The following is a 24,814-nucleotide window of genomic DNA, read 5'->3' as shown; positions in this document are numbered from 1 at the left end:
GGGGCTCAGGGAAAGGGCCTGGGATCTGAATGCCTCTTCTATAGACTTTCAACCCATCTTGTTTTCAGCTTCATCTTGAGAAGTGTGTGGTGCCTCCAATTCCTGAGTCTTTCCCGGGTTCTGAGGCACAAATAGAATCACTTTTGTTGGTTTCCTCTGATAGGTGCTTGGTTTCAGCTCACTCCACTCTGCTAAGTCTGTTTCCATGCTGCCATCCACTTTCTATTTTTGTCTGCTCTGTTCTCCTACTCATTGTCTTCGGCAGGACAGAGATAAACACATCCATTCAGTCTGTTTTATTTGACCAAAGAAGGTTTCTTAACCCCCTTCCCCCTCCTTCCACCGCCCCCTCCTTCTCCACCATCTCTGTTTTGCCCTCTCTCTCCCCTCCCTTCTCCCTTCCCTTCATACCCCTCCCCTTTACCACCCCTCCTCCGATTTTCTCCTTCTTCCTTCTTCTTTGCCTGGAGCTTTCTGTGCCATAGTCGTTCTAGCAGGCAGCCAAGTTCTTCAGGCCCTGAGAGGAAACAGCCCACGCAATATAGAAAGAATTGGATGAGGAATCAGGAAACTGAAGTTCTCTATCTACAGATGTGATGAACCTTCTGTCCTCCCCGCACCCCCGACTCTCCTTCCCATCTCCAAACCCGTGATGACCACATCACAACCACAGCACAGCCCCACCTCATGCCTCACCTGCTTCGGTTCGTGTCCCACTGGCTGCCCCATTGCTTTCTGCTCTATGCCATTTTTTCTCGTTGTAGGTTCCTGAGTAGGTGTGGGGCCCTGGGTCCACTATGGATCCCTGGCAAGTGAGGTGCCTAGTTCAGGTGTCCTGGTTCTGAGGGTTTGGCATGTTAGGGCTGTATATTAGTGTCCCTCCTCATTAGGAGTGCCCAGAGTCTCCTGCGCACACACAGCATCCTGTCCCCTCTACCATCCCTTCCTAAAGGCTCAAGGCCCAGGTATAGGGCTGATAGGAACTTGGCCTTTCCCTCGCTCTCTTAGGCTGCCTGCCCCATGGAAGCTGTGATCCTTCTCCGGTGTTGTCCATCACCACCCCTCCTCCTGCCGTGTATTATTATTTTTTAAGCAGGAAGGCACCCACTTCCGTCAGTCAGGCGAGGATGGGTGGCTCTGTCCACAGCCCCATTCCTCCCTCGCTGCTGGCCTGAGCCTTTCTCCTGGGCCTCCCCCTGCAGAGGTAGCTACAGATGTCCAGCTGGCCCTTTGTTGGGGCTTTTGTCAGACACTGAAGATCAAATGTGGCCCCTTCCCTGATCTCCGGGCACTCAGTGGCTTTGCAAGAGAATGGGAACAGCTGAATAATTGTCAGTCCCCACTCACCACTTCCCACTCTCCCTTTCTCTCCTCCTCGGCCCCACTCTCACACCATTTATCCAAAGCTGGGTTTGGAGAGTGCTAATTGTCATGTGGAATAATAATATCGGTTGGCATTTCACAAAACACTTTTAATTGAATACCGAGCTGCAGAAGGTCAGGGGGATGGGAGAATGTTCCCATTTTACAGGTGAAGTAACTGAGGGTCCCAGAGACCTCATGACTCGCCCGGTGTCTCACAGCCAGGAGTCTAGAACCCGATTTTGACCCAGGTCCCCTGACTCCGTATCTGGCAGTCTTCCTTCTATACCTCAGGGTGAGTCCAAGGCTGTCCTCTGCCTTCTGCCTGGTAATCACTGTTTTTGGCTGCAGGGGTTCTTTTGTCTGAGGCCCTGTGTGAGAGAGGTAATTACATCCTTTGAGATGCCCTAAGTCAGCAGCTCTCTGTCTTCCCTGTGACCAAGCCCAGCTCTGGCCTTTGTCTGTCCTTCCTCATCCCCAGGCCTGTGGCCTGGAGAGTTTGATTGGATTCCTCCATTTCTCTCTCTTTGGTGCTTCCTATTGCATCTGGCTAGCCCCTTCCTCACAGAGTGTCCCTAAATCCTGTTTATTCAGGCAAACGGGTACCCTCAGTCCTGTGGAGGCAGGGAGAGGGAACTCGCAAACACCTCTCCACCAGCTCTGCCCAACTGTTAGAAAAATCATGCCCACTACTCTGTCCCTACTGCCGCACATAGTAGGCTCTTATAAAATACTTGTCAATATTTTATGTGTGAATAGAATCTCCTCACTTGTCTGATACTGGTTGTCATCTGAAATCTCACATCCCTTCAGGAGCCTCCCAGCTCCCCACCTTACGCATGGCTGACAGTGCTTCTACCACTTCTGCGCTTCCCAGTTACGTCTGTAGCACTGCTACAAATTGCTTGCCTGCATATCACCTGGAGGTTTTATAAAGAGGAAGATTCTGATTTAGTAGGCTGGGGTAGGCCCTGCCTTTTCAACAAGCTTCCATGGATCCACGTTGCTGGTCCAGGAACTACAGAATATGTGGTTTGCAAAGGGACAGGGCACTGCCATTGGGTGTGTTTGGCCCAGTCAGGCTGAGGACAGCTGTAGAACTAAGCGTGGTGTGGAGCCGCAGACTCCGCTCCTGCTCAGCGCGTGCATGACCCTGTGGGCCTTAGCTCCGAGCTAGAAGAGAGCCGAGGATGGGTGACGCCTGCGTCAACCTGCAAAAAACCTTCAAACCGAAAGAGACTCCGGACAAGTCTGCGGTGTAGGCTCTTACAGTTTAAAAGCCCCTTAAATGTCCTCCTTTCCCTCCCTGCCTTATCACAAATACCACTTAAAAAAGACAGTTTTTTTCTCTTTGTTTTCTAAGGTGTGAGGGAGGGACGAGGTGAGTGTCGAAAGACATTAGGGGCGGCTTGTGTGCTTTGTCACCTCAGTATGTGGTCCTCATATTCCTACCAAAAGAATTCATTTTCTTACTCAGCCTTTCCCCCGACTGCTCACCTTTGCCTGGCTCTGGACCTTTTCAGAGCACCATCCAACTGCCATCCCTTCATATGGGAGGCAGGGGGGAGCTTGGGGAGTGTGGAGAACTTACCTCAGGGACTCGTGGTTTCAAGGCCTCCTCCGCCAGCCTGGGGAGGCCTGGGCCTTCCTTGGTGGGCCTGTGTTCTTCTCCTGGGATCCCTTCCAGCACTAACAGTTCACGGTTCTCTGATCTCTGGGCCCTCTGAGTCTGAAAGAAAGGAGAGGGGGAGAGCTTTCTGTGCCTCTGCCAGCAAACTCACCGGGAGCCGCAGCAGGCAGGACTTTGAAGAAGGCAGGCCAAGTCCACTTCATGGTCTCTTTTTGCCCCTCCCTGTCCTGGCAGGTCCCTGGATGGCCGACTGCAGGTGTCCCATAGGAAGGGGCTCCCCCATGTCATCTACTGCCGCTTGTGGCGGTGGCCTGACCTGCACAGCCACCATGAGCTGCGGGCTATGGAGCTGTGTGAGTTCGCCTTCAACATGAAGAAGGACGAGGTCTGCGTGAATCCCTACCACTATCAGAGGGTAGAGACCCCAGGTATGCTCCCCTCCTCTCGATGGGGCCTGCAGCTGCCACATATCACCGCCTCCCCCACCCGCTCTTTCTCTCCCCTCCCTCCTCCTCCCGCCCCTCCTGAGGGAGGGTCTGTAGTGTATTTGAGGGTACAGGGGCTTTGGTGCCAGCCTGGCATCGGTGCCAACACTCCTCTGCTCTGTCTCTGGGCAGTTCTACCTCCTGTGTTGGTGCCGCGCCACACGGAGATCCCGGCCGAGTTCCCCCCACTGGACGACTACAGCCATTCCATCCCCGAGAACACTAACTTCCCTGCGGGCATTGAGCCTCAGAGCAATATTCCAGGTAGGTACCTGGCAGTGCAGGGGGCCTGGGGACATGGCCCACTGCTCCGCTCTTGCCCCCACCCCCAGCAACCCTCTCTGCACACAGGGCTGGCCCCTGACTCAGAACCCCCTCCGTGTTGGGAGAGGACCCGTGGCCTTGGCTCCCTGCTCACTAACGATGCTTTTCTTGGCACGGAGAAGTGGCAGTGTGACCCTTCCGTCTGGCCTCGGTGTAGTCATTTATTTTGGAAGCGGAAATAGTGACGCTGTGTTCCTCTCACCGCCCTCGAGGCTGGGGCTGGAGTTCAGGCAGAACCCCTGATGGTCTGGGGGCTGCAGAGGCAGTGGGTGCACCGCTGGCCAGGCAGCGAGCAGAGAGCTGGCCTTTCAGTCAGCCTGCCGAGTGGTTACAGCCTGGGTGAGGGTTGAGGCCCAATTTGAGTTTTGGCTCCACAGGGAGAAGTGGGCTCCGCTGTCAAAGAGTGCAGATGTTTTTAGAAGCCCTTCATTTACATGCAAATAATGTGTGAATCGGCAGCACTCTTGAAGTCCTGGAAAACAGCTTGGCGGCGTTGTGCTAGTCATGGTGCAGGGACCGTGGCTGCTGGGCGGTAACCTTGCCGCGTCCCTTTCAGAGCATTCTTATTTGGATGAGCCTTCATCCTGAGTGAGTGGATTGTGTTGAGGGTGACCACAGGCCTGTGTGCATGGATCACTGCATTAAGGAGAGACCCACTTTACAGATCCAGCCTTTTCAGACCCTGTCCAGGTAGCGCTGGTCTCCAGGGGGCAGGCCACCTACTTTGTTCATTCAGCAAAGTTTAGAGAGCTAAGTCGGTCTGGACGGTAGATTCAAAGAAATAGATCACAGTCTCTGCTGTCACTGAATGTGCAGCCCACTTGGGGAGCTAGGACGTCCCCTAAGGAAATGACAAATAACAAGGCGCTTGCACAGGAGTAGATGACAGAGCCACAGTGGGGTTTGAAGCAGCCGCCCTTCAGAGAACAGAGATGGGTAAGGCTGAGGCAAGTCCACAGCTTCCCCTGGAGGAGTGGGCTTAAACCTGATGTTGAAGGATGAGGAGAAGTTAGCCTGGCAGAGGCTGTAGGAACAGGCATGTCAGACTTATGAACAAAGGCAGTAATGATGAGGTGGGGAGCCCTGAGGTCAAGGGCATGAGGACAGCAGGATCTAGGGGCCGTGCCCTCTAGTCAAGGCCCAGAGCTCCTCCAGCACCTGCTACAGGCATTGTGGTGTGAATGTGTGACAGAGTTTGCTAAAGGTCTCTCAAGAGCCAAGCTATGGAGGCCATTTAATGAACCGCTTTCTTTCTGATTCCCAGAAACCCCACCCCCTGGCTACCTGAGTGAAGATGGAGAGACCAGTGACCACCAGATGAACCACAGCATGGACGCAGGTCAGAGTCTTGGAGGGACGGGCCCTTAATCCTGAGTGCCTTCCCTTCCTCCCTCTCTCTTCTCCTCCTCCCTCTATTGCTCTGTTCAGTATTTATAGAGCAACCACTCTATGCCAGGCACTGTGCCAGCCGCTAGGGATAGAGGAGGAGCCTGAGCTGCTCACAGCTTGTGGGGGAGACCGACAAAACAAGTGTCAGTTACTGTGCCATCTTATATATGCCCTGGTGGAAGACGCCACATGGTATCAGGAGCACAGAGTAGGGCCACTTATACCTAGCCTGGGGAGGAGGTATTGAGGGTGCAACAGTACCTTGTAGTGGAGGTTTTCCTTGAGTTGAATCTTAGTGATGTGTAGGTGTTCACCAAGCCATCAGGGCAGGCAGAGGGTATGCCAGTCAGAGTCGATGGAAAAAAGGGCAGGAGAGCCTGGTGCATTCTGGGGATGGTAAGCACTCAGTGTGACCAGAGCCTACTCCTCTAGAGGTGGGGAGAGACAGGAGGGCATGCCACTCAAGCCTTCAAGTGTGGCAGGGGACTCATGGGGAGCCACTGAAGGCTTTCAGTGAATCTGTGCCTCAGTGAGATGTTGCTGGCTGTAGGCTTGGGCATGGGCTTGATCACCAGAAACAGTTTCTTAGAGCCTGAATGAAGGCAAGGTCTGTGCCGATGGCCAGTGGAGCCCCCTGAAGCATCTATTTTTGTGTGGTGACCAAATGTGATCTGTGTGTTCCTACTGTGAGGGACCCAGCCCAGTTGTCTTCAACCACATCTCCAGATGTTCCTGCATCATTTATTATGAGGCCAAATTGGCTCCAGACCAGTGGCTTCTAGAATTGAACCCCAGCTGCCACATGGAATGTGCACTGCGTTGTGTGCGGTTGGGTGAGGAGGAGGAAGGAGCCAAGCAGATGTCCTGCTCTGATGATGGTGGGCATGCATCGTGCCCACAGGACCGCCAGACACAGCAGAACCACCTGCCTTGCACACGGCCCAAAAGAGACAAAAGACACTCACATGTTCATTGTAAATGTAGTTGCTTGGTACCTAGCCTGGGCAAGGTGGTACTTTGGGGTTTAGCCTCCCCCAACACCCCACCCCCCTCCCATGAGTGGCTGACAGTGTGAACCCAGTGGGAATACACTGAAGACCTTCCTGTATTCGATGCCAAGTGGCCGTGGCGAGCTCGCAGCTATTAAACGCTGGCATGGGATGCAGGCCAGCTAAGCAGCATCTCTCCAGATGCTGTATTTCTTCTCACTGTCCCTTCTTTCTTTCCTCCTTGCTGCTCTTCATGGTTGTGGGATGATGATTGTTATAAGAGAAAACAGACCAAAGAGGAAGGTTCTGTGTATGGGCCGAGCCGCTGCCTTTTTCGCCCCCTCAGGTCTCAGTTCTTCCCCCTCCTCCTGTTTCTTTCTGCGCCATTTTCTCTGTCCCCTCTCTATTCTTCTTCTCCTCCCATGAGTGAACTTGCAGGGCCCTCTTGGGAGCGTAAGTGATTTATTGAAAGTGGACACTGGACTTTGTGGACTGCAGCCAGCCCATTGGTGGCTGAGTTGGTGAGGGTCTCCTATTTATTCTGTTCTTCACTCAAAGTCATCTGTTTGGAAACCAGTCCAGTTGCTCATGGACAGCTGAAATGTGGCGGCGTCCCAGCTGGAGCCTGCAGGTCACTACCCAGCCAGCCCTGTATCTCCCCTAACTTGCATACACATGCCTGTTCAGATCAGTGAGAAGGGTCCCACAGCTTTCCTGGGTCTTCATGAGCCACCACAGAATAGGAAATCAAATTTATCGAGTGTCTACTATGTACCAGTCTTGGTGTGGGCATTTTTATATGCATGTTCTCACTTATTATCCATAAGTCACATAATAGATGGTATTATCCATAAGTCACATAATAGATGGTATTATCCATAAGTCACATAATAGATGGTATTATCCCCATTTTACACCTGAGGGAAAAAGTCAAAGCTTAAAGAGGTTAAACCTCTTTGCCAAAGTCCACATGTCCAGACCCCGTGCTGATTCGAAAGCTCTGCTTCTTCTGAAACTCTTCTACATCCCCTGATGAATTGGGTGCTAGGGGAGGAAAAGAAGCCCATGGCAGCAGCAGGAACAGAACCCCCCCACTAACAGCTGAGGGAGGCGTATACAGGAGGCCCAGCCCCTAGAACTGGTAGATTTCAGGGTGGGGCCAACCCCACAGGGTCGTTAATAAATAAATAACTTTCGTAGCCCCATGGGTACAGGGACAAAGGAGGGACATGCCCAGTGTTGCTCTGTGAAAGGCAGCCACTTGGTTTTTTGGAAGGTCGATGCCATGTGGGCTTTAAAAAAAAAAACAACAACAAACTGCTGGGGGTGAGGGGTGGACAGACGGTAATAGAGGAGGAAGAATTGGGTAGGTTTGGACTTTTCCCCATGTGCAGCGTTATGTCTTACATAAAAGTCAGTCTGGTTGCTGAGTCGTGGGATTTCTAAGGCAGCTTGGTGAGTTTCCTGAGACCTGGGGAAAGGGTTAGATTGGTATTTCCAGGTGCATGAGCTGTTGGGAGAACTGACTGGTGATGTCTGGATAGCTCTCGCCCCACCTGTGTGAGAGGTTACTGCTCGAGTCTTTGAGAAGCTGGGGAGGGGGGCCTTCCTTGCACCTCTTGTTTTCCTGCGGGCATAGTTAACAGGGAGGGTCAGTGTGGTGTAGGGTGTTGTACCCTAGTTGGGAACACAGCAGCCCTGCACTGCGGGTCCTGGTGAAGAGCATCAAACCATCGAGTTGTGGCAGAGACCTTGAGATCAACCCACTCGTCCATTCATTTCACAGATGAAGAACCTGGACCCCAGGGAGAGAGAGCGTGGGCAAGGATATGGAGCTAGGCCTTGTCCTGGGTCTTGGAGGCTCAGCCCAGGTTTTCTTCCTGCTGTGCTGAGCTGCCCCACCTGGATTTAAGTGTTTAGTAATTGGGCTCTCCTGCCAAGATTCTCTTATGAAGTCTCATACCTGTGTCTCACCTTGCAGGTTCTCCAAACCTATCCCCGAATCCGATGTCCCCAGCACACAGTAACTTAGGTAAGTGTCTCCTCAGTCTGAATGACTGGAACCCCCTCTGGCTGCAGCCCTGTCCCAGTGTGGGGAGAGGGTCCTGAAGGTGAGGCTCCCCCCCCAAACCCCCACCACTGGCCAGCTCAGCCCATCCCATCAGGTTTCTGGTTACAGGGATTCTGGGGTCACCCACAGAACTGGAAACCTGAGAACAGTGCTGGCAGGAAAGGCAACCATGTGCCAGGTTTGTGTTTCCCTGGGTGGTGGTTAGATGTGAGTGAGTGAAAGTCTCCCAAACTTTGTGCTCGGGAGACAAGGGTCTGTGGTCAGCCAAGCCTACGTGTGTGGTTGGTTGCAAACCCACGGTCATCGGTGCAGACTCCAGCCCCTGACTTCTGTAGACTTGTTTCAGATACACTTATTTCGATTTTATCTGAGCATTTCATCTTACAATGATGTAGTTTTTATTTAAAATGGCAACATATAAAGATTTTGAAAACAAAAGCAAAATTTCCCACAGTCTCTTTACCCAAACACACTGTTATTGTTTTATCACCGTCCTGATTTTTGTGGATCAGGCGTGTAGAGTAGTGCCTCACCATTGAGATCATAGTGCATATCCATTTCTCCGTTCTTTCTTCTCTTTATATTATTTTGTAAACACATTTTCATATTTTGATACTTTGTTTATCATTTTGCATTATCTCATGATGTTTGGGAACAGCGCGGCCATCATTTCCACGACCTTCCCTCCGTTGGACTTCTGGGTCAGTTTTTCTGAGATTTGTTTTTTACTCCGGAGCAACCTTCAGCTCTGATGTGGTGGACCTGCAGAAGGTCTCAGAACAAATGAAATATCCATTCCGTTTTTATTGAGGGGAATTTATGTTCTGGTCTGGTAGTTTTAGAAAATTATGAGCTTGGCTTTGTTTCAGCCTTTATCACTGTGTCTTAATGTGCGGCTCAGGAGATGAAATAGTTAATGTCCAAGCTTGGTGAATCAGAAGGGATTGGCCTGGCTTTTGTTCCCAGTTGTTTCCAGTCCTTGACTGATAGCATCAGATGAGGAAAGTCATCCTTTGGAACATTGGGAGATGCTCGAAAACCTTTTAATGCAGGCTGACAAGTGGGCAGTGTGAAATGTGACTTTGGGGGATCTGTTTTAACATCTTTGTAAAATAATATCAGTGTGAGTGTTGGGCTTTGCTGAGGGAAGGTCAAATTCCTGATGTGAAAGGACTGATTGAGTTATTAAAAACAAACTCTGAAGGCTGGAAGCTATGTTAACACTTGAGAAACTAAAGGCCATGACTGTGAACTTGACTCTGGGCTTTTGGCTTTTGAGGTTGGCCGGCTTGGATTTAATTTTACCCCACCAATTTACCCCACCACGTCCACAGCAACACTTTCAGTTGATAGGCTTTGGAGTAGGCATTCGCCTTTGAAACCCTGCTGCCTCACTCTGGTCAGACTGGCAGTTGCCCCAGGAGCTAGCTTACTGTGAATTCCCCTCTGGATCCTGGGGACCAGGATGGTTCTTGAACTGAGACCCTAGGCACGGTGCCCTGTTGGCACAGTTCTTCCTCCCTGCTGCCCTGATCCTCATGCCCCTTGTCTGAGGTCAAGAATTCTTAGGTCATTTATTCCAAAGGAAGGTATAGGCCATGAGCCCGGCAGGCAGAGAGTGGGTGCCACTCTTCTGGGAGGATCTAAATGAGGGAACGAGTCAGCTGACGAGTCAGGGGAAGGACTCATGGTGAGACACAGGGGCTGACAGGCCCAGCTTCCTCTCTGCTTGATAAGCCCTCACGCCCCCACCTTTACCTATTCAGACCTATTGGTTTCATCCTGCCCATAAAATCGCAGACTCCTGGCCTCGTAGCTGGAAGGGGAGGAGAGGATGGTGATGACGATGGCCAACATTTCTTGAGAACTTACTATGGACTGAGTGTTGTGCAGAGCGCTTCATGCCAATCTTCATAACAACTGTATCGGATAGTGGTGTTGCAAGTTTTCATTTTACAGATTAGGAAACCAAGGGGGCACACTGCCTAACTAACTTTGCCCAGGTCATGCAGCTAGCAAATGGAGAAGCTGGCTTTGAACTCAAACCTTCGGGATCCAGAGAATGTGCTCCTGTCTGCGGGAAGACACTGCCTTGTTGGGTCAATTAGACCAGTTCCCTCCACCCCACTCCCTTCACTCAGAAGAACAAGGCTCAAGAAGGGTGTTCAGTAGCTTATAGTTGAGACAAATGTCAGATTGAGCACCCTGTGTCCCATGTGATCTCTGGGTGGGAGCCCTGCCTGCCTGCCTGTCTCTTCCTTACTCATTCATTCACAAGCATTTCCTGCCTGGTTGCCGTGTGCCAGTCCAGGTGTGGGGGCAGTTGCGGGGGATTCAAAGATAACTCACATACTCTGCCATCAAGGTGCTTATCGGGTTCTTTCTGTGTACACCTTGGTGTGTTGCCCAGGACTATACATAATTATAAAACAAAAAGTTGGTACAGATGACGTACCCTGAGGGGTCAAAGGAGGTAATGATGGCATTCTCGTGGGGACATGCATCCAGGCTTGCCAGACAGAGTCTCCTATGTATTAATTCATTCAGTCAGCACTGGCCGAGTTCCCAGTATGTACTGATGCTGGGGGTCCAGAGCTGGGGAGGGCACTTAGGATTCACAGTCTGGTGGAGCGGCTGAAGGTGTCTGTTTTCACCCGTGGTGCATTGTGCCAGATGCCAAGGGAGCAAGCACAGAGGCAGGAGGAACCGTATGTGCCAAGGAGGATGGTGCTGGATGGGGTGGGAAGACGTCAGAGTTGTGGTGACATGTGTGAGCTGGATCCCGAAGGATAGGTAGGATACCGTGAGGCAGAGAGGGAGGGCAGGACATTGCAAATGGGAAGAATGGCATGAAAGGTCAGGGTGAGCTCTGAGGACAGCTGGCACTGTGGTGGTTGGCATGCTGAGAGGCACAGTCGAGCAGATGAGGCCGGGAGGGCCGCTGGGCCGCTGAGAAAGGAGCCCTGAACGCCATGCTTATTTAGCCCTGTCTTGCTTACAGAATGAAGTCGTTGGTGAGTTTTTTTTTGTTTTCTTTTTGTTTTTTTGGAGGGTTATTATCTGATGGCAGCTTTATAAAGATTGATCTGGCCACTGTATGGAACTTAAGTTGTAGGGAAAATTACTGGAGGAAAAAAAAAAAAAAACCACCAACACTTAGGAATCTGTTGCGCTGAAGGAGGCTGAAATAAATGCTTTAGAAGAATGATAGCAGGGCTAGGAGAGGGCATTTGAGAGAGAATCATGAATCAGCAGGGTTTATTGACCAGTTTTAGCTGGTGAGGCCTCTTAAACTGAGGCAGGACACACAGGAGATGGGGTGGGTTTGGGTTGGAAGGTGGTGGTGAGTTGCCTTTGCTTAACCGTGTCCAGGAAGCAGCTGATAGGAGAGAGGCCTGGGCTGGAGGTACAGATTTGGAAGCCAGCAGCACGTCTGCCAGCCTTCCCAAAGTGGGGTCAGAGGAACAGGATTTTGTCATCAAGTGAGTTTAGAGAGCCTGTATTGTACCCTCTTGTGGGGCCCCTAGGGCACTAGCATAGTAAAACCTCTTGAGAAGTTCTGCAGAAAGGAGGCCCGTTTGATCAGCATTTCTCCCACGGATCTGACCACTGTTGGAACACTTTTCTCTTACAGTCCTACTGACCACCCATAGATCTCACTTTGGAAACATTGATGAAGGTTCAGCTGAAGTCGTGGGAGTGGATGAGTTCAGTGGAAAGGGAGACTCAGCTCAAGAAGGAAAGAGAGTCAAAGGCAGACCTATGGGGGCTCCCTCAGGGAGGGACAGGGTTGGAGAAGAGGCTGAGGGTCAGGTAGAGGATGGGGCCACAGCAGCCAGGAGGAGAGGGAGGCACCAGGGCAGATCCTGCAGAGATGCAAAATGAGGTGTAAGAAAAGGCCTTGAGCTTGACAACAGGAGTTCAGGGACATCCTTTGGAGAGCAGATATGGGGAAAGGTGGGGGCCGAAGTAGGTCAGCAATGGGCTAAAGGGCAAATAAAGGGTGGAGGCGGGGAGGGAGCACACAGCAGCAGCCTTTGCGTTTCTTCTTCCTACCAGTATGTCCCAAATGGTAGGATGATGACAGGCAAACAGTGAGTTCTTCCTAGAGAAAGATGGGGACATCTCAGGACATTTGATTATTTCTTGGCAAAAAAATTATTATACAAAAAGAAATAAAGCATAGGACATCTGGCTACTTCTTCATTTCCTCCCCACTCTGGGCAAAAGCTTGGGCCTTCTGCCACAGTAAAGCCACTTGTGATGACTTGTGGGAGCCCCAATGTGTGATTGAGAGCCAGCTCAGCCTCCTGCCAGAGGCTCTGGGAGACCCCAGGGCTTTGTTTTTCAGGGAAGGGATGTGAGCAGGTGATGTTCCTGTTATTACACATGGTGCTGAATGAGTCACCTGGAATTTCCTAAGCATTTAAGTCAGAGGATTGGGGCAAATGGAGGGGAAGGAGAAGGGAGGTGGGGAGAGAGGAAAAAGATAACGATCTGGATCCTGCTGGTGAGTAAGTTGTTCTGTGCTTTAAAGTGAGACATTTTGGGGTGGGCCTTGACCGAGGGAAACGAGGCTCTAGGGAGTGCCCTGAGCTAGAGTTTGAGGAGGTGACGGTTTCCCAGAGTGCCTCAGGCAGAGGGTGCCTTCCTCTCCTGCCAAGAGAGACGGGCCAAGGTGGCAAAGCAGCAAGAAGACCCTGGCCCCTGACAGAGGATAGGGGTGTGGTTCCAGGTGTGTTCATGCTGCTGCACAAGGCTTATTTTAAGGTCTCAGCCTCTGATCTTCTGTAAACTTGGGAAATCACAGGCATCTTAATGACAGAAATTCAGCTGCCGGCTGTATCCTCACACTCCCAAGGATCTGGCTCTGAGAATTCGCCACTATTTTTGGTTTTGGTAAACTAATCTTAAGCCGAAAGCGTGACGGGTTCTTTCTGTGTACACCTTGGTGTGTTGCCCTCATCTTTAGTGAGATAGGTTGGAATCGGTGCCTCAGATGCTGGGACACAGCTGGCCTAGTGCCGTAGGAACTAACTCTCACAGGTGGCTCAGACGAGGCAGTGTTTCACAGCCGTGTGTTCTGGGCCTTGAAGGTTGGAAATGGGCAGCCCAGGCAGAGGGAACAGTAAGGACTGAGAGATGGCAGCGTGAAGGCACAGGGGGATTGGAGCATGGAGCCTCCCGGTCTGAGGGAGGACTGCTTCCACAGTGAGGAGGGCCCAGAGGAAGCCAGTCCATTCAAGTCTGCCCTTTAGTCTTCCAGCCTCGGCGCTCCTGGCCTTTGCCTGTTCCCTGCTTTCGATTTAGAGTAGAAAGTTAATTTCCCCTCTGGCCTCCCCCCACCCCCTCCCTTTACCGGATCTGGATTTCTCGCACATGTTTTTAATAGGCATCCCTTAATCCAAGTGTTGCCTTCTGGGTTTTATTCTGTTTTCTTTTCCTTAAACAAAACAGAAAGTCTGTGCCAGCTTGGAATAGGGCTCAAAACTGAAGCCAGCCAATGTGTAAGGCTGGCAGGGGGCCAGTCATGAATTAAGTGCCCCATGCCACTTGAGAAGTCTGGCCGACATCACCCTGGTGGGGGCAGGGGGGCCGAGAATGGCTGGAGCTGGAGGTTCCTGCGTCTCCAACACCTCTTCTCCAGGAACGGAGATTAGCACAGACTCAGCAGTCTGGCTGGGAGCAGGGCTCTTTGAAGGAAAGGACTTGGGCACATGCCATTTTCTACCATTCCAGGTGGGCCAGGTCCTTGGCCTGGAGACGCAACACCACTCTCCACTGGGGCAAGTCACCTTACCCCTGTAAAGTTGTCCTCTCAGAAGAGCCTTTGAATGGCATGTCTTCAGGTCATTTTCAAGATGCAACCTTATGTAAAATCACTTCTGTATTTGTGAGGAAACTCTTGAAACCAGGGCTGGTTGGCTGGCTTGATTGATAGTGGGGAGAGTTTACCACCTGACAGACTTCTTTTAAGATTTAGTGCTAGGACAAGCTTCGTTTCCCCTGCAGAACTAGTAAGAATTATCTGTCCACCAGCCAGAGCCTTGTAGCGTATTCTGGTTTTTTTTGCCTTGTCTGCTAGGAAGCTCAAAGCCAAACTGAATGTTTTTTAGTAGCTATAATCTCATGGTTATACCATTTATAGTCTTCTCTTTTTCCAGGGTCCTGACTTTTTGTTTCTCTTGTACTTAACCGTTTTGCGGATAAGTCCTTTGGTGGGAAAGAAACGAGGGCATATGCGCAGTTCAAAAATGAAGTCCATTCAAGCCCGAACCCAGAGGTGATGATCCTGCTTTTTGGTCTGCACTCCTCTTGCAGAAGCGCCTTGAGGAAGCAGCTGAGGGGCGATGGAAGGGAGAGAGGTGGAAGGCAGGGCTGCTTTTGATTGTTTGCAGAGAATAATAAATGCGTGGCTGGGGGTGCTACTCCAGTTCTGAATGCAGGTCAGCTTGTCCAAACAGCCCTTTCTGAAGTGGCAGCCTTCAAAACCTGCCTTGGCCTGACTGCATTGCTCCCCCAAACTTCCTAATTACGTATCAGGCTCCTGCAACCAGTGTTTTCGCAACACTGTCCAGTACGTGTCTGCAATTATAGGGGTGTTTGATTAAAGGCTCAGATCTGCCTGGAAGGGTCTCCTGGGCTTGGACCCCAAGTCGCGCTCTGATCCTGAGACATCTAGAAGTCCATATGTCCCCAGAGTGAGGTTTCGGCACCCCGTCACCAGATGGGTGGCCTGCTGGCTTTTCTTCTTTTTGGCAGGTGAGCTGTGTCAGTATTCCTGGGAGCTGGAGCGTAGCTCTCTCTCTTCTGCCTGGACCAAGCCCAGGGGCTGCTGGACAAGGCTTTATAACTTGGGGATGCGGACTCTGCTGTTCTGTACTTTGCTAGGGAAGCCAGGTCCATCCCCGATCAGCCATAGCTGCCTCTTCAGGCTGACCCATGCCAAAAGCACAGTGACTTAGACGGTCTGCTTTAGATGTCTTTTAGTACACTGCAGACACTGTTCACACTGGGAAACTGAGGCCAGAGAGGGAGGTCACATCCCCAGGGTCACATAGCGAAGTGAACAGAGCCTGCCTGTGGGCAGTGGTGGCCAGCAGCCCTTCCCCGGGACCTCTTCCTTTGATATGCTGCCTGACCACTTCGAATGCTTGGACGCCACTTGGATTTATTTATTTATTTTTTAAGGTTTCCAAAGCAACATTGCTCACATTTTAGTGACCACATTGTTTAGAATATAGCTTATCTCATTGGAATGTTGAAGCATCCAGCAAAGCCTGAGCCGGATATGGCTGACGTGGCTCATCCGAACCTCGGGCACAGGCCACGGTCAGCGCTGCCCTGCAACTCCCCCTTCCCCGTTGAGTAACTTAGATCTGCCTTCCCTCATCTTCCCTTGCTCTACCTTGGGAAGAGAGAAAGGGGCGAGGACACTGCTCCTCTTGTGATGGAGGTCGGGACAGGAACAGGATGTTCTCAAGTTCAAATAATGAAAGTTATCATTATTAACACTGTTTCTTGAGTGCTTGATGTGTACCCTGCACTTCATGTGAGTTCTCTCAGTCCATCCACAAATAAAGCCTAAAGGTAAAGAAGATTCTCCACTCAGATAGCTGGGAGGTGGAGGATGTGGAAACTGAAACTTAGAATGTAACTCGTTTGCTCACAGTCACACAGCTGTCCATGCTGGAGTGGAGTGAACTCCGGTCCACCTGGCTTTAAAGCTTGTGCTCCATGGCTTGGTTAACATCAAGGGCAGTAGTTTTCATCCAGGGGCTATTTGTCCTCCAGAAGACATCTTGCAACATCTGGAGACATCTCATTGTCACAGCTTGAGAGGATGAGATGGATGGATGCTACCAGCACCATGGGTAGAGGCCAGGGATGCTGCTAACCATCCTGTAATGTATAGAATCTCCCCTTCCCCCAAACAAAGAACTGTCTGGCCAAACTGTCAATAATGCCAAGACTGAGAAAACTGATCTAGGCATCTTAACCCCCCAGCTGGCACTTTCTGGGTATGTGTTGAGTGCAGGGACATTATCGGTCTCTAACTCCTCCTATGTGTGGTCGCGGTTTCTTTACCTAAAGCAGAGATCATGGGAGCAGAGCCCAGAAGAAGACCGGGGCCACACTGCCTTGCAGGAATCACCCAGGCCCCTCTCAGAACAGCTTCTGATTTTTCTCTCTTGGGCTTTACACACTTTCAAAGGTCTGATGAGCAGAGGTTTCTGGGGGGTTCTTGCCCTGCGGTGTTGCCTAAAAGGCAGGGAGCAGGGGTCTTGGGTCAGTGCTGAGACTTGGCTTGGTGAGCCCTTGCTGTCCCTCTCTCTAGGTCCCACAAAGTCGTACCCTAAGTAACCAGGTGGTTCCAAATATATGTAAGAGTCAGAGCGAGTGATCCAGGCTGGAGGTCCAAGATGGAGGTATAAGAATGAGCAGGACAGTCCCTGATTCTCCAACAAATGGGTGGGATTCAAGCAGGCAGAGGGCAAGGCAAGGGGGAACTTAGCGCTCCCAGCCCAGGTGGTAGCAGTGTAGAGAAGCAGCTGGAAGAGGCTGGAATGCTGGGAGTTCTGTTAGAACATGGGGCGTGGATTCAAGTAAGGAGTGATGGGGGCTGGCCCAAACCTAAGTGCGCTGGCCTGCTGAGGTGAGAGATGATGCCAGGATGGGTGGGAGGAGGGCAGGGGTGCCTGGGCAGCTGTGGAGCCCAGAATAGCTGGAAGTGACAGGAAGGCTAAGAAGTCACAGGAAAGGTGATGTGGGATCATGTGAAACCTCTATTTCAGGGGTTCCCAACTCTTCTGAGAAAGAGAACCCACCATTCACGAGATGGCCGTTTTGCTCTGAGGGGCCCTTGATTTGAGACTACAGACTGCCAGCTAGGACAAATTCAGAATTTCTTTTAGATGAGTTTGTGTCTTAGCCACTCCAACAGATGGCATCTGGATACATCTGGAAGATGGTTTCTGTGATAAGAGACGTAGACCCCCGAGGCTGTGCCAGCCTTGTTATTTCACAGGCTTGTACACTGCTGCTTGACAGGCCGGGTGTTTGCCCATGACAAGGCAGAGCCAAAAGCTGAAAGCCCTTTTGGGGGCAGAGATCAGCATGGGTTCCTTTGAGGACCTTGGAAGAGAGGCTGGAAGGTGACTGCGTAGGTGGCCCGACAGCAGTGAGCACACCAGGCCTGTCTGGTGGGTTTGCCTAGGTGCTGCTTGGAGTCTGGCCCTCGTCAGATTAGGTCCAGTACTTCCTTAAAGACTGCTTCAATCCAAGGCTAGGCCGAGTGGGGCAGGGCCTTTACAAGCTAAAACTAAATGAAGTGTGGCAGGGTTGGCGGAATGCTTCTGCAAAACTGAACAGTTTGTCCCATTGGATCCTGCAAGTGTTATACAATAAAAGGCCTGAGGGCGGGGATTCTAGTACTCTCTGAGAGGTGGAGAAACGATGTTCTGGAGCATCCAGGGACCCCATGGAGGAGCACGGGGCCTGGGAGCCCCACTGACCCAGCAGCCTGGCCTGTCTCCTAGACCTGCAGCCCGTCACCTACTGCGAGCCAGCCTTCTGGTGCTCCATCTCCTACTACGAGCTGAACCAGCGCGTTGGGGAGACATTCCACGCCTCACAGCCCTCCATGACAGTGGACGGCTTCACCGACCCCTCCAACTCGGAGCGCTTCTGCCTGGGGCTACTCTCCAATGTCAACAGGAATGCGGCTGTGGAACTCACGCGGAGGCATATCGGTAAGGGGCGAGGGGCCGCCGCGTTGCCCCCACTCCCCCTCGCATGGCCCCAGCCCAGGCTCTGCACAGAGCCCGACCCACTCCCTGCTGAAAACCAGAGAGGGGACTCACACTCCCATCCCCACCCCCAAATTCTGTATTGTCTTGTTTAGGGGCCTGACAGATAGAGTTCAGGTTGCCTACTCAGAGACACAAATCATCTCTGAAAATTTGAAAGCCGCAGAATACTTAAGGGGACAAGAAAGGGAAATCTATAAGAAAGACAATATATGTGGTTCTCAATAAATATGCCCTTAAATTACTGGTAGGTGGGTAAGTAGGTAATCAGTCTCAGAGGAGTGATCTTTTATTTGTTAATTTCATGTATGATTGTTCTAGAAAATTCAGAAAAGGTAGAAAATTAAGAATTGCCTGCTGCTGACTCTCTGTCTTCTAACACCCAGAACATAGTAAATCACTTAGTTTAGAGAAGGTGAAGCCTTGATATTTATCAGTTGGTTTGCTCATAAAATTCTCATACTGAGGATATGCCTGGTTTTGTGATCTAGAGTCACTTAGAAGGGCCCTAGAGACAGGGTGGCAGGGTATTCTCAGATGTCGTCCAGAGGTTCTCGGACATTGTCTGGAGCCCCCCAGGGCTGGTCCAGGGCAAAGTCGGGAGCGAGGCAGGGCAGCAGGTCTGGCCCTCATGAACCAGAGCACCTCTGCTTGTTTGGATTGTATTTTGGACGTTCACAGAAGATTTCACTTGAAGGCAGGATTTGATAGTTAAGAGGGAAAAGTTTGAAAGCCATGGGGCTAGGCTGGTGTGCCCATTTTCCAGGGAATAATCTGATGCCCAGGAAGGGACATCGCAATGTGACACGCAGTGTGACATAGTTGGTGACAACCCCCCCCCACCCCCGCCCGCTACTGAGCCTATGTCCTTCCCAGATGGCCTCCCTAATTTTTTTTTTTAAACTTTAAAAAAGATACTGATTCTAGGTGGTATACGTAAGTGTTACTGAGTCTCTTTATACTTTTCTATATTTTAAAAATATTTCAAAAATTATCATAACAAAAAAAATCCATTTTTGTTCTCTCGCTCTTGTGAACCACGAGTCCGCCATCACTCTGCACGTCTGAGACACAAGTCCTGTAACCCTGAACCCAGAAGAAATGGGACACAGGTGGGGGATGGGACAGTAGTGGGACTAGGAGACGGGAGAACCTCCAGTGGCCTGTAGGTCCGTCGCCTGGTTTTCATCCTACTCGACGTTGCGCCTGCAAAATCTGGCCCCATTTTCCTGCTCTCTGGGCCTCTTCTCCAGGAATGGGAACAGAGCCCTTCCCGTGGAGGAGAAGGGAGCATCCCCTGGCTGCATGGAGAGCTCAGGGTGTTTACGTAACTGCTTGAATTGCAGAGCCAATTTAAAAATAATTGTCCATCTGGAGTGGATTTAAGAGATGAAGGAGAAGTGATATAAACCTATGGAATGTTTTAGGAAAATGCATTGAGGGGAGAAAGGTACAGGGGTGGCACTAAGCCATCCCTGCAGCGAAGGGCTCCTGGGGTATGTGCTGCCTCAGGAGGAGCTATACGGGTTTACTGAATAAATTTCTGAATCTCTGCGGGGAGGGGCCCTAGTAGAAGCAGCACTAGCAGCTGACACTTAGCAGGCACTTAACTGTGTGCATCTCACAACAATCCTGTGAGGTGTTGTTATTGTCCCCATCTTAACTGAGGTTCAGAGGTAGAGTGACTTGACTGAGGCCCATAGCTGGTCAGTGGCAGAGGCTATCATTGAGACTTACCCCACGTTCTTTTGTCACCCGCCTCCTCTGGTTTTAGGAACCCAGGATTGCCTGTCGTTCCCTGTGTGGGTTTAGGTTTGGGCTTTGGGTCTCTTGTGCCTGGTGAAGCTGGCAAAGAACCAGTCACTTGGAGCATCTGCTCCCTTTGCTAGCCACGGCTGGCCCTGGGGCCACTGTGTGGGGCCAGGCATCCTGATCCTGTCTGACCCCAATCTCACTAGGGCGAGGCGTGCGGCTGTACTACATCGGAGGGGAGGTCTTCGCAGAGTGCCTCAGCGACAGCGCTATCTTCGTGCAGTCCCCCAACTGTAACCAGCGCTATGGTTGGCACCCGGCCACCGTCTGCAAGATCCCACCTGGTAATGTCACGTCCACATCTACCCCTTCCCTGGCATCCTCTCCCCCGTAGAGTGTGCGTGGGACTTGGAGAGGTTTTTTTTTTTTTTCCCTGACATATCCTCATCGGGGTTTTCATTGCCAACCTGAAGGTGCTTCGTTTGGGTTTTCTCTGTGTCTTACTGTCTCACCGTGCTCTCCCTGAACCCGCTGCAGGGAGCAGACGCAGCATATGATGGATCTGCCTTTGACCTATGTGCACAGATGCTCAGGCATTTTCCTTCCTTTCTTCCTTCCACAAACACGCACACCTTGCATTGCTACTGGGAACAGAGGGGAGCAGGAAGCCCTGCTGCTGTCCCCACGGGCCTTACAGACCTGCTGAGTGTACAACATGAAAACATGAATGGGTTTAATACATGGGAGTGTGCTAAGCACAGATAAGGTGTTCCTAGATCCGGTGGGAAAAACTGTCGGGATGGATCAGGGAAGATTTCCTGGAGGAGAAGCATTAGGTGCAGGGCGATAGTGGGGTGGGGACTGTGAGGGCATTCTGGATGTGGGGGCAATACAGGCAAAAGCCCTGAGGTGATGGAGTGCAGGGTACCTATGGGCAGCACTCTTGTCTAGAGGAGAGACCATGTAGAAAACGGGGTAAATGTTTAGAAAGCATGATGGGACCAGGCCACGGAAGGATGTGACAAAAATTCACTTTCATTCTGGGGAACTGTTGAGGGTTTTCTTAGCAGGGCTGATGAATTCCACATGTACTTCAAGAAGGGGTGTTGGGCTCTACCCCAGAGGGTGGCCTAGACAGCAAGACCAGGCAGGAGGCTGTTCTCATCTAGGCTTCTTTTCTTAGAAATCTGAGGTAGAAAGTTTCAGCCAAAGCCCACTTCTCACATGGCATGGAGCCACTGGACACGCAGCCTGCAGAATGTGGACTGTGACTGGCTGATGAGTGTGTGGCCCAGGTCAGGCCGTTGACTGTGGTGTACGTGTGGCATGTCTTTTCCTGCCCATTGAAAAGCAGTTGATAGTGAAGCAGTGGGCCATGGGGAGAGTCATCTTAAGAATGCAGACAGTTTGAAATGATAACGATGCTCTCCATTTTCACAGCATTGTATGGTTGTGTCTACAGAGTATATTTACATCTCGGCTCTGGCTTAGTCCTCTCCAGTTATTCAGGCTCTTCAGCTGAGAAGGCATGTTGATGAGACACGTTCAGAGAGGTTAAGCCATCTGTCCAAAGACACACAGCTAGTGGCAGAGCCGGGATGAGCTTCAGACTGTGTGACTCCTAAGTCTTGTGCTCCTCTGTTCTTGGCCCAGCTGGGGGCCAGAGCCTGCTTTCAGCTCTACCTCACCACACTCCCCATGGAGAGAGCAAGAAGAGGAAGCTGGGTTGTATTCTTGGCATTTGGCCCACTCCCTTCCCCAGCCTCCCCTCGTCTGAATTGGCTGTGGTGGTGTCTGTTAGCTCATAGAATGTCAGTGCTCAGGGTCCTCCGAGGCCAGCCCCTCCCTCATTTCTTAGAGGAGACACAGGTTTACAGAGAGAAAGTGACCAGCCCAGAGTCACACAGCAAGATTTGGAGCCCAGTGTTGGCCCATTAATAAGTGTTACCTCAGCTCACCTTTTGGACATTTTCAGCATGTGTTTTTTGTCTTTATTTTTCTGGTTGACACATTCTTGGCACTCAGGTGGTAGGACTTCAAACAAAAGATTTATTATAAACTTTATTTGTGCCTGTCTCTAGTTTTACTGCCTGGAGTGTTAGACACACACCTTCACTCTGCTGTGAATGTTACCTCTACCCAGCCTTGTGCCCAGAGGCCAAAATGTGGCCCAGATCTCTCCCTCTCTCCTGGCCCTAACACAAGGTGGATTCATCAGAGGTGGATTCATCAGAGGAGTCGGGTGGGAGATGCTCTGGGAACCCGTGCTGAGCTTCCTGATGGAATGGCAGAGGCTGAGCAGCCTTTCAGCTGGCCTGTCTCTGCCAGCACTTCCTCTACCAAACGGCAGGGTGGTCATTCTTCCCCAGGTGGTTGGCCATACCCCATGTGGCTGTGAGCATTCTGGCTTAGGTTTCTTGTCTCTGTTGCCTGGAGTCCTGCCTTATCCCCTCTGCCCAGGGCAGGGCCCCTTTATCTAAATGATCTCTGTTTTCTTTGTAGCCCACTTTACCGCCTTCTCCAGTACTCCCACAGCTCTAGGAGCTGGAGAGCTTGCCAGTGTTTAATTCTCCCCACTCACGTATGTCAGTTGCACCCCTCCTTTTCGGTGGCAATGGCTTTAAGGGCAGGGACCAAGTGGGCCCGTCTCTAGTATAGTGCTGAGCATGGAATATGTGCACCAGTTCAGCTCTGTCAGTTATGCTGTTCTGGGTGACCCAGGGGTGACTTTAGCCAGGAGGGGAGCACCAGGCATGTCTGCCGTCTGTCCCTACGAGCAGTTTTTGTTCTGTTGGCAGGATGCAACCTGAAGATCTTCAACAACCAGGAGTTCGCCGCCCTCCTGGCTCAGTCTGTCAACCAAGGTTTCGAGGCCGTCTACCAGCTGACGCGCATGTGCACCATCCGCATGAGCTTCGTCAAAGGCTGGGGCGCAGAGTACAGGTCAGTTCTGGGGGCCGCATGTCCCAGGGTCCAGGGGTCAGAACAGCAGAGCGGGGGCTCCTCAGAGACAAGCTAGGCAGCCCTCGTCCGAAGAGCAGAGACCAAGGATCGGAGAGAGGCCATGGCCTGGCAGGCTTGGGGGGTGGCGAGTCGCACCAGATAAGGAAGAGCTGGCCCAGTGCTGACAGGCCTCACGGTTTTCACGTGCTGTAAACACACACGCACCCTCACCACGACCCTGGGTTAGGGACATTGCATCATCCCTGTTGTATGGGTGAGGGAACTAAGGTCCAGGGAGGGAAAGTGACTTGCCCAGAGTCACACTGTTAATGGAAAGGCTAAGCCTGGAACTGCACCTTCTTGGCTGCTTCCTCATTGTTCACTTTGGGCAGATGGGTCTGGACGACCCTCTCCACGAAGTTAAGTTTTCATTTCCTTGTTCCTTCCCTCCTCTGTGGTTCCATCTCTGACTCGGGGGACCCTGAGGATCTAGAATGTTAAATAACCGAGAAGCAGGGAGGGAGGAGGAGATTTGGATAGTCATAAAGGAACCAAGTTTACTTGCTCAGAAAAGAAACGATGTCTTTCAGAATTTCAGATATTGGTTTAAACCCGACACTGGTCAGGGGGTCGACCTGGTCTGCTGTGTTGACTCTCTCAGATCACTCTGGTTCAGGCTTAGAGATTCCAGTCCCTTCTCTTTCACACCTGGACGGGAGTTTCCTGAGGCAGAGCTGTGTGTCCCTCCTCCGCCCACCCAGCCCCCAGCCCCCAGCCCCCAGCCCCCCGCCCCCCAGGCAGACACAGAGGTACTCACACGTCAGCAGGAGCCAGCGTCTTGCAAGTTACTCTCCCCTTCTCTTCATTTTTCCAGATGTTTGGAATCCATTTTGTTTTGCAGTCATTTTGCACCCAAGCCAAACCCATTTCAATATTGGCTCTGGGCCACCGTTTATAATGAAATCCAGATGAGCATGACTTATGGAAAGTCAGATTCTCATTAGAGGATTTCGGTCCGTAAAATCCTCTTCTATTTACCGTATTTTAGCTGCTGTTCCCAGTGTCTGCCCTACAGTGCCAGGGAACAAAGCACCTTGGTCTGTGGGCGTCTCTCTGAAATCCGGGATGAGTGACCAATTGAGCCATCAGAGTGGTCAGACCTCAGAACGTACAACCCAGTTATACTGGCCCGAGGAGAACAGCCCAGGCCCAAATGCCGAGCCCAAGGGATAGTTTAGCCCACCTTTTAGCTCTGGCTGAAATCACTTAGGGAACAGGAGTTGAAAGGTTAGAAAATTAATATTTTTTTGTGTGGGAAGGGAAATATTAAAAGATAGACCAACGGAAAAGAGCCAGAGGGAAATCCATTTGGTCTTCTGACACTCAGAATGCAGTTGAGAGGGCCATGCTCAGGCACCCAGATCAGGCGGGAACCCCAGGCCCGAGTCTGCACTCCCATTTCTGGCCCTCTACTGGGGCGAAGCAAAGAGGGCGGTGCCCTCGGGCCAGCGGCCCTCGACCTGGTGCGGCACCACAGCCCTCCAGCTTCAAGCACTGGGAAGAGGCCCCTTGGTGGTGGAAGCCTCTCCCTGGGGGCACTGTATCACCGTGCAGGACATGGTGCCAGCACACCCAGTGCTGTGCGGCCCACCACGTCACTGCCACCTGGCAGCAGCACAGAGCAACCTAACTGGTGGGTGCGGCCCCTTCCCAGAACAGTTTTGCCCTCCTTCTGCCTCTTGGGCCAAGCAGAGTAGGGTTTCATCCCTTCTCTCGGTGAGGTGGCCCAAAGCAGGGCCCAGGGCCCAGGCCTCTCACCTCCAGCTGGCACCAGCACCTCCGGCCTAGGCAGATAGCCTTTGCTCGGTGGAGGCCTTTGGGCGCTCGCCTATGAGCTGCGTCATCAACCAGCCCGAATTTAGACAAAGTGCTTTGGGGAAAAGAAACGTGTGGTGTGCCTTGGTTTTTTCCAGTAATTGTTTCATGGCTCGCTCTGCTCGTAAGATTTTCCAAAATAAGGCCATAGATGGGAATTATATCAGCACATTGGGAACCGACGG

The 24,814-nt window shown here is 51.6% G+C and overlaps 1 protein-coding gene across 1 annotated transcript in view; it reads left to right on the top strand.

The window, feature by feature from the left end:
• SMAD3 (SMAD family member 3) overlaps positions 1-24,814 on the top strand; it is a 122,581-nt gene that overhangs the window by 92,367 nt on the left and 5,400 nt on the right. Inside the window, exons 2-8 of the mRNA XM_011385948.2 lie at positions 3,227-3,420; positions 3,610-3,741; positions 5,066-5,140; positions 8,161-8,211; positions 17,790-18,002; positions 20,018-20,155; positions 22,610-22,754. Of these exons, the coding sequence (XP_011384250.1) occupies positions 3,227-3,420; positions 3,610-3,741; positions 5,066-5,140; positions 8,161-8,211; positions 17,790-18,002; positions 20,018-20,155; positions 22,610-22,754 (948 nt within the window). The remainder of the gene's footprint in view (positions 1-3,226; positions 3,421-3,609; positions 3,742-5,065; positions 5,141-8,160; positions 8,212-17,789; positions 18,003-20,017; positions 20,156-22,609; positions 22,755-24,814) is intronic.

Source organism: Pteropus vampyrus, unplaced genomic scaffold (assembly GCF_000151845.1).
Source record: "Pteropus vampyrus isolate Shadow unplaced genomic scaffold, Pvam_2.0 Scaffold15, whole genome shotgun sequence".
Taxonomy (NCBI): Eukaryota; Metazoa; Chordata; class Mammalia; order Chiroptera; family Pteropodidae; genus Pteropus; species Pteropus vampyrus.
This window is presented reverse-complemented; position numbering and strand designations above follow the sequence as displayed.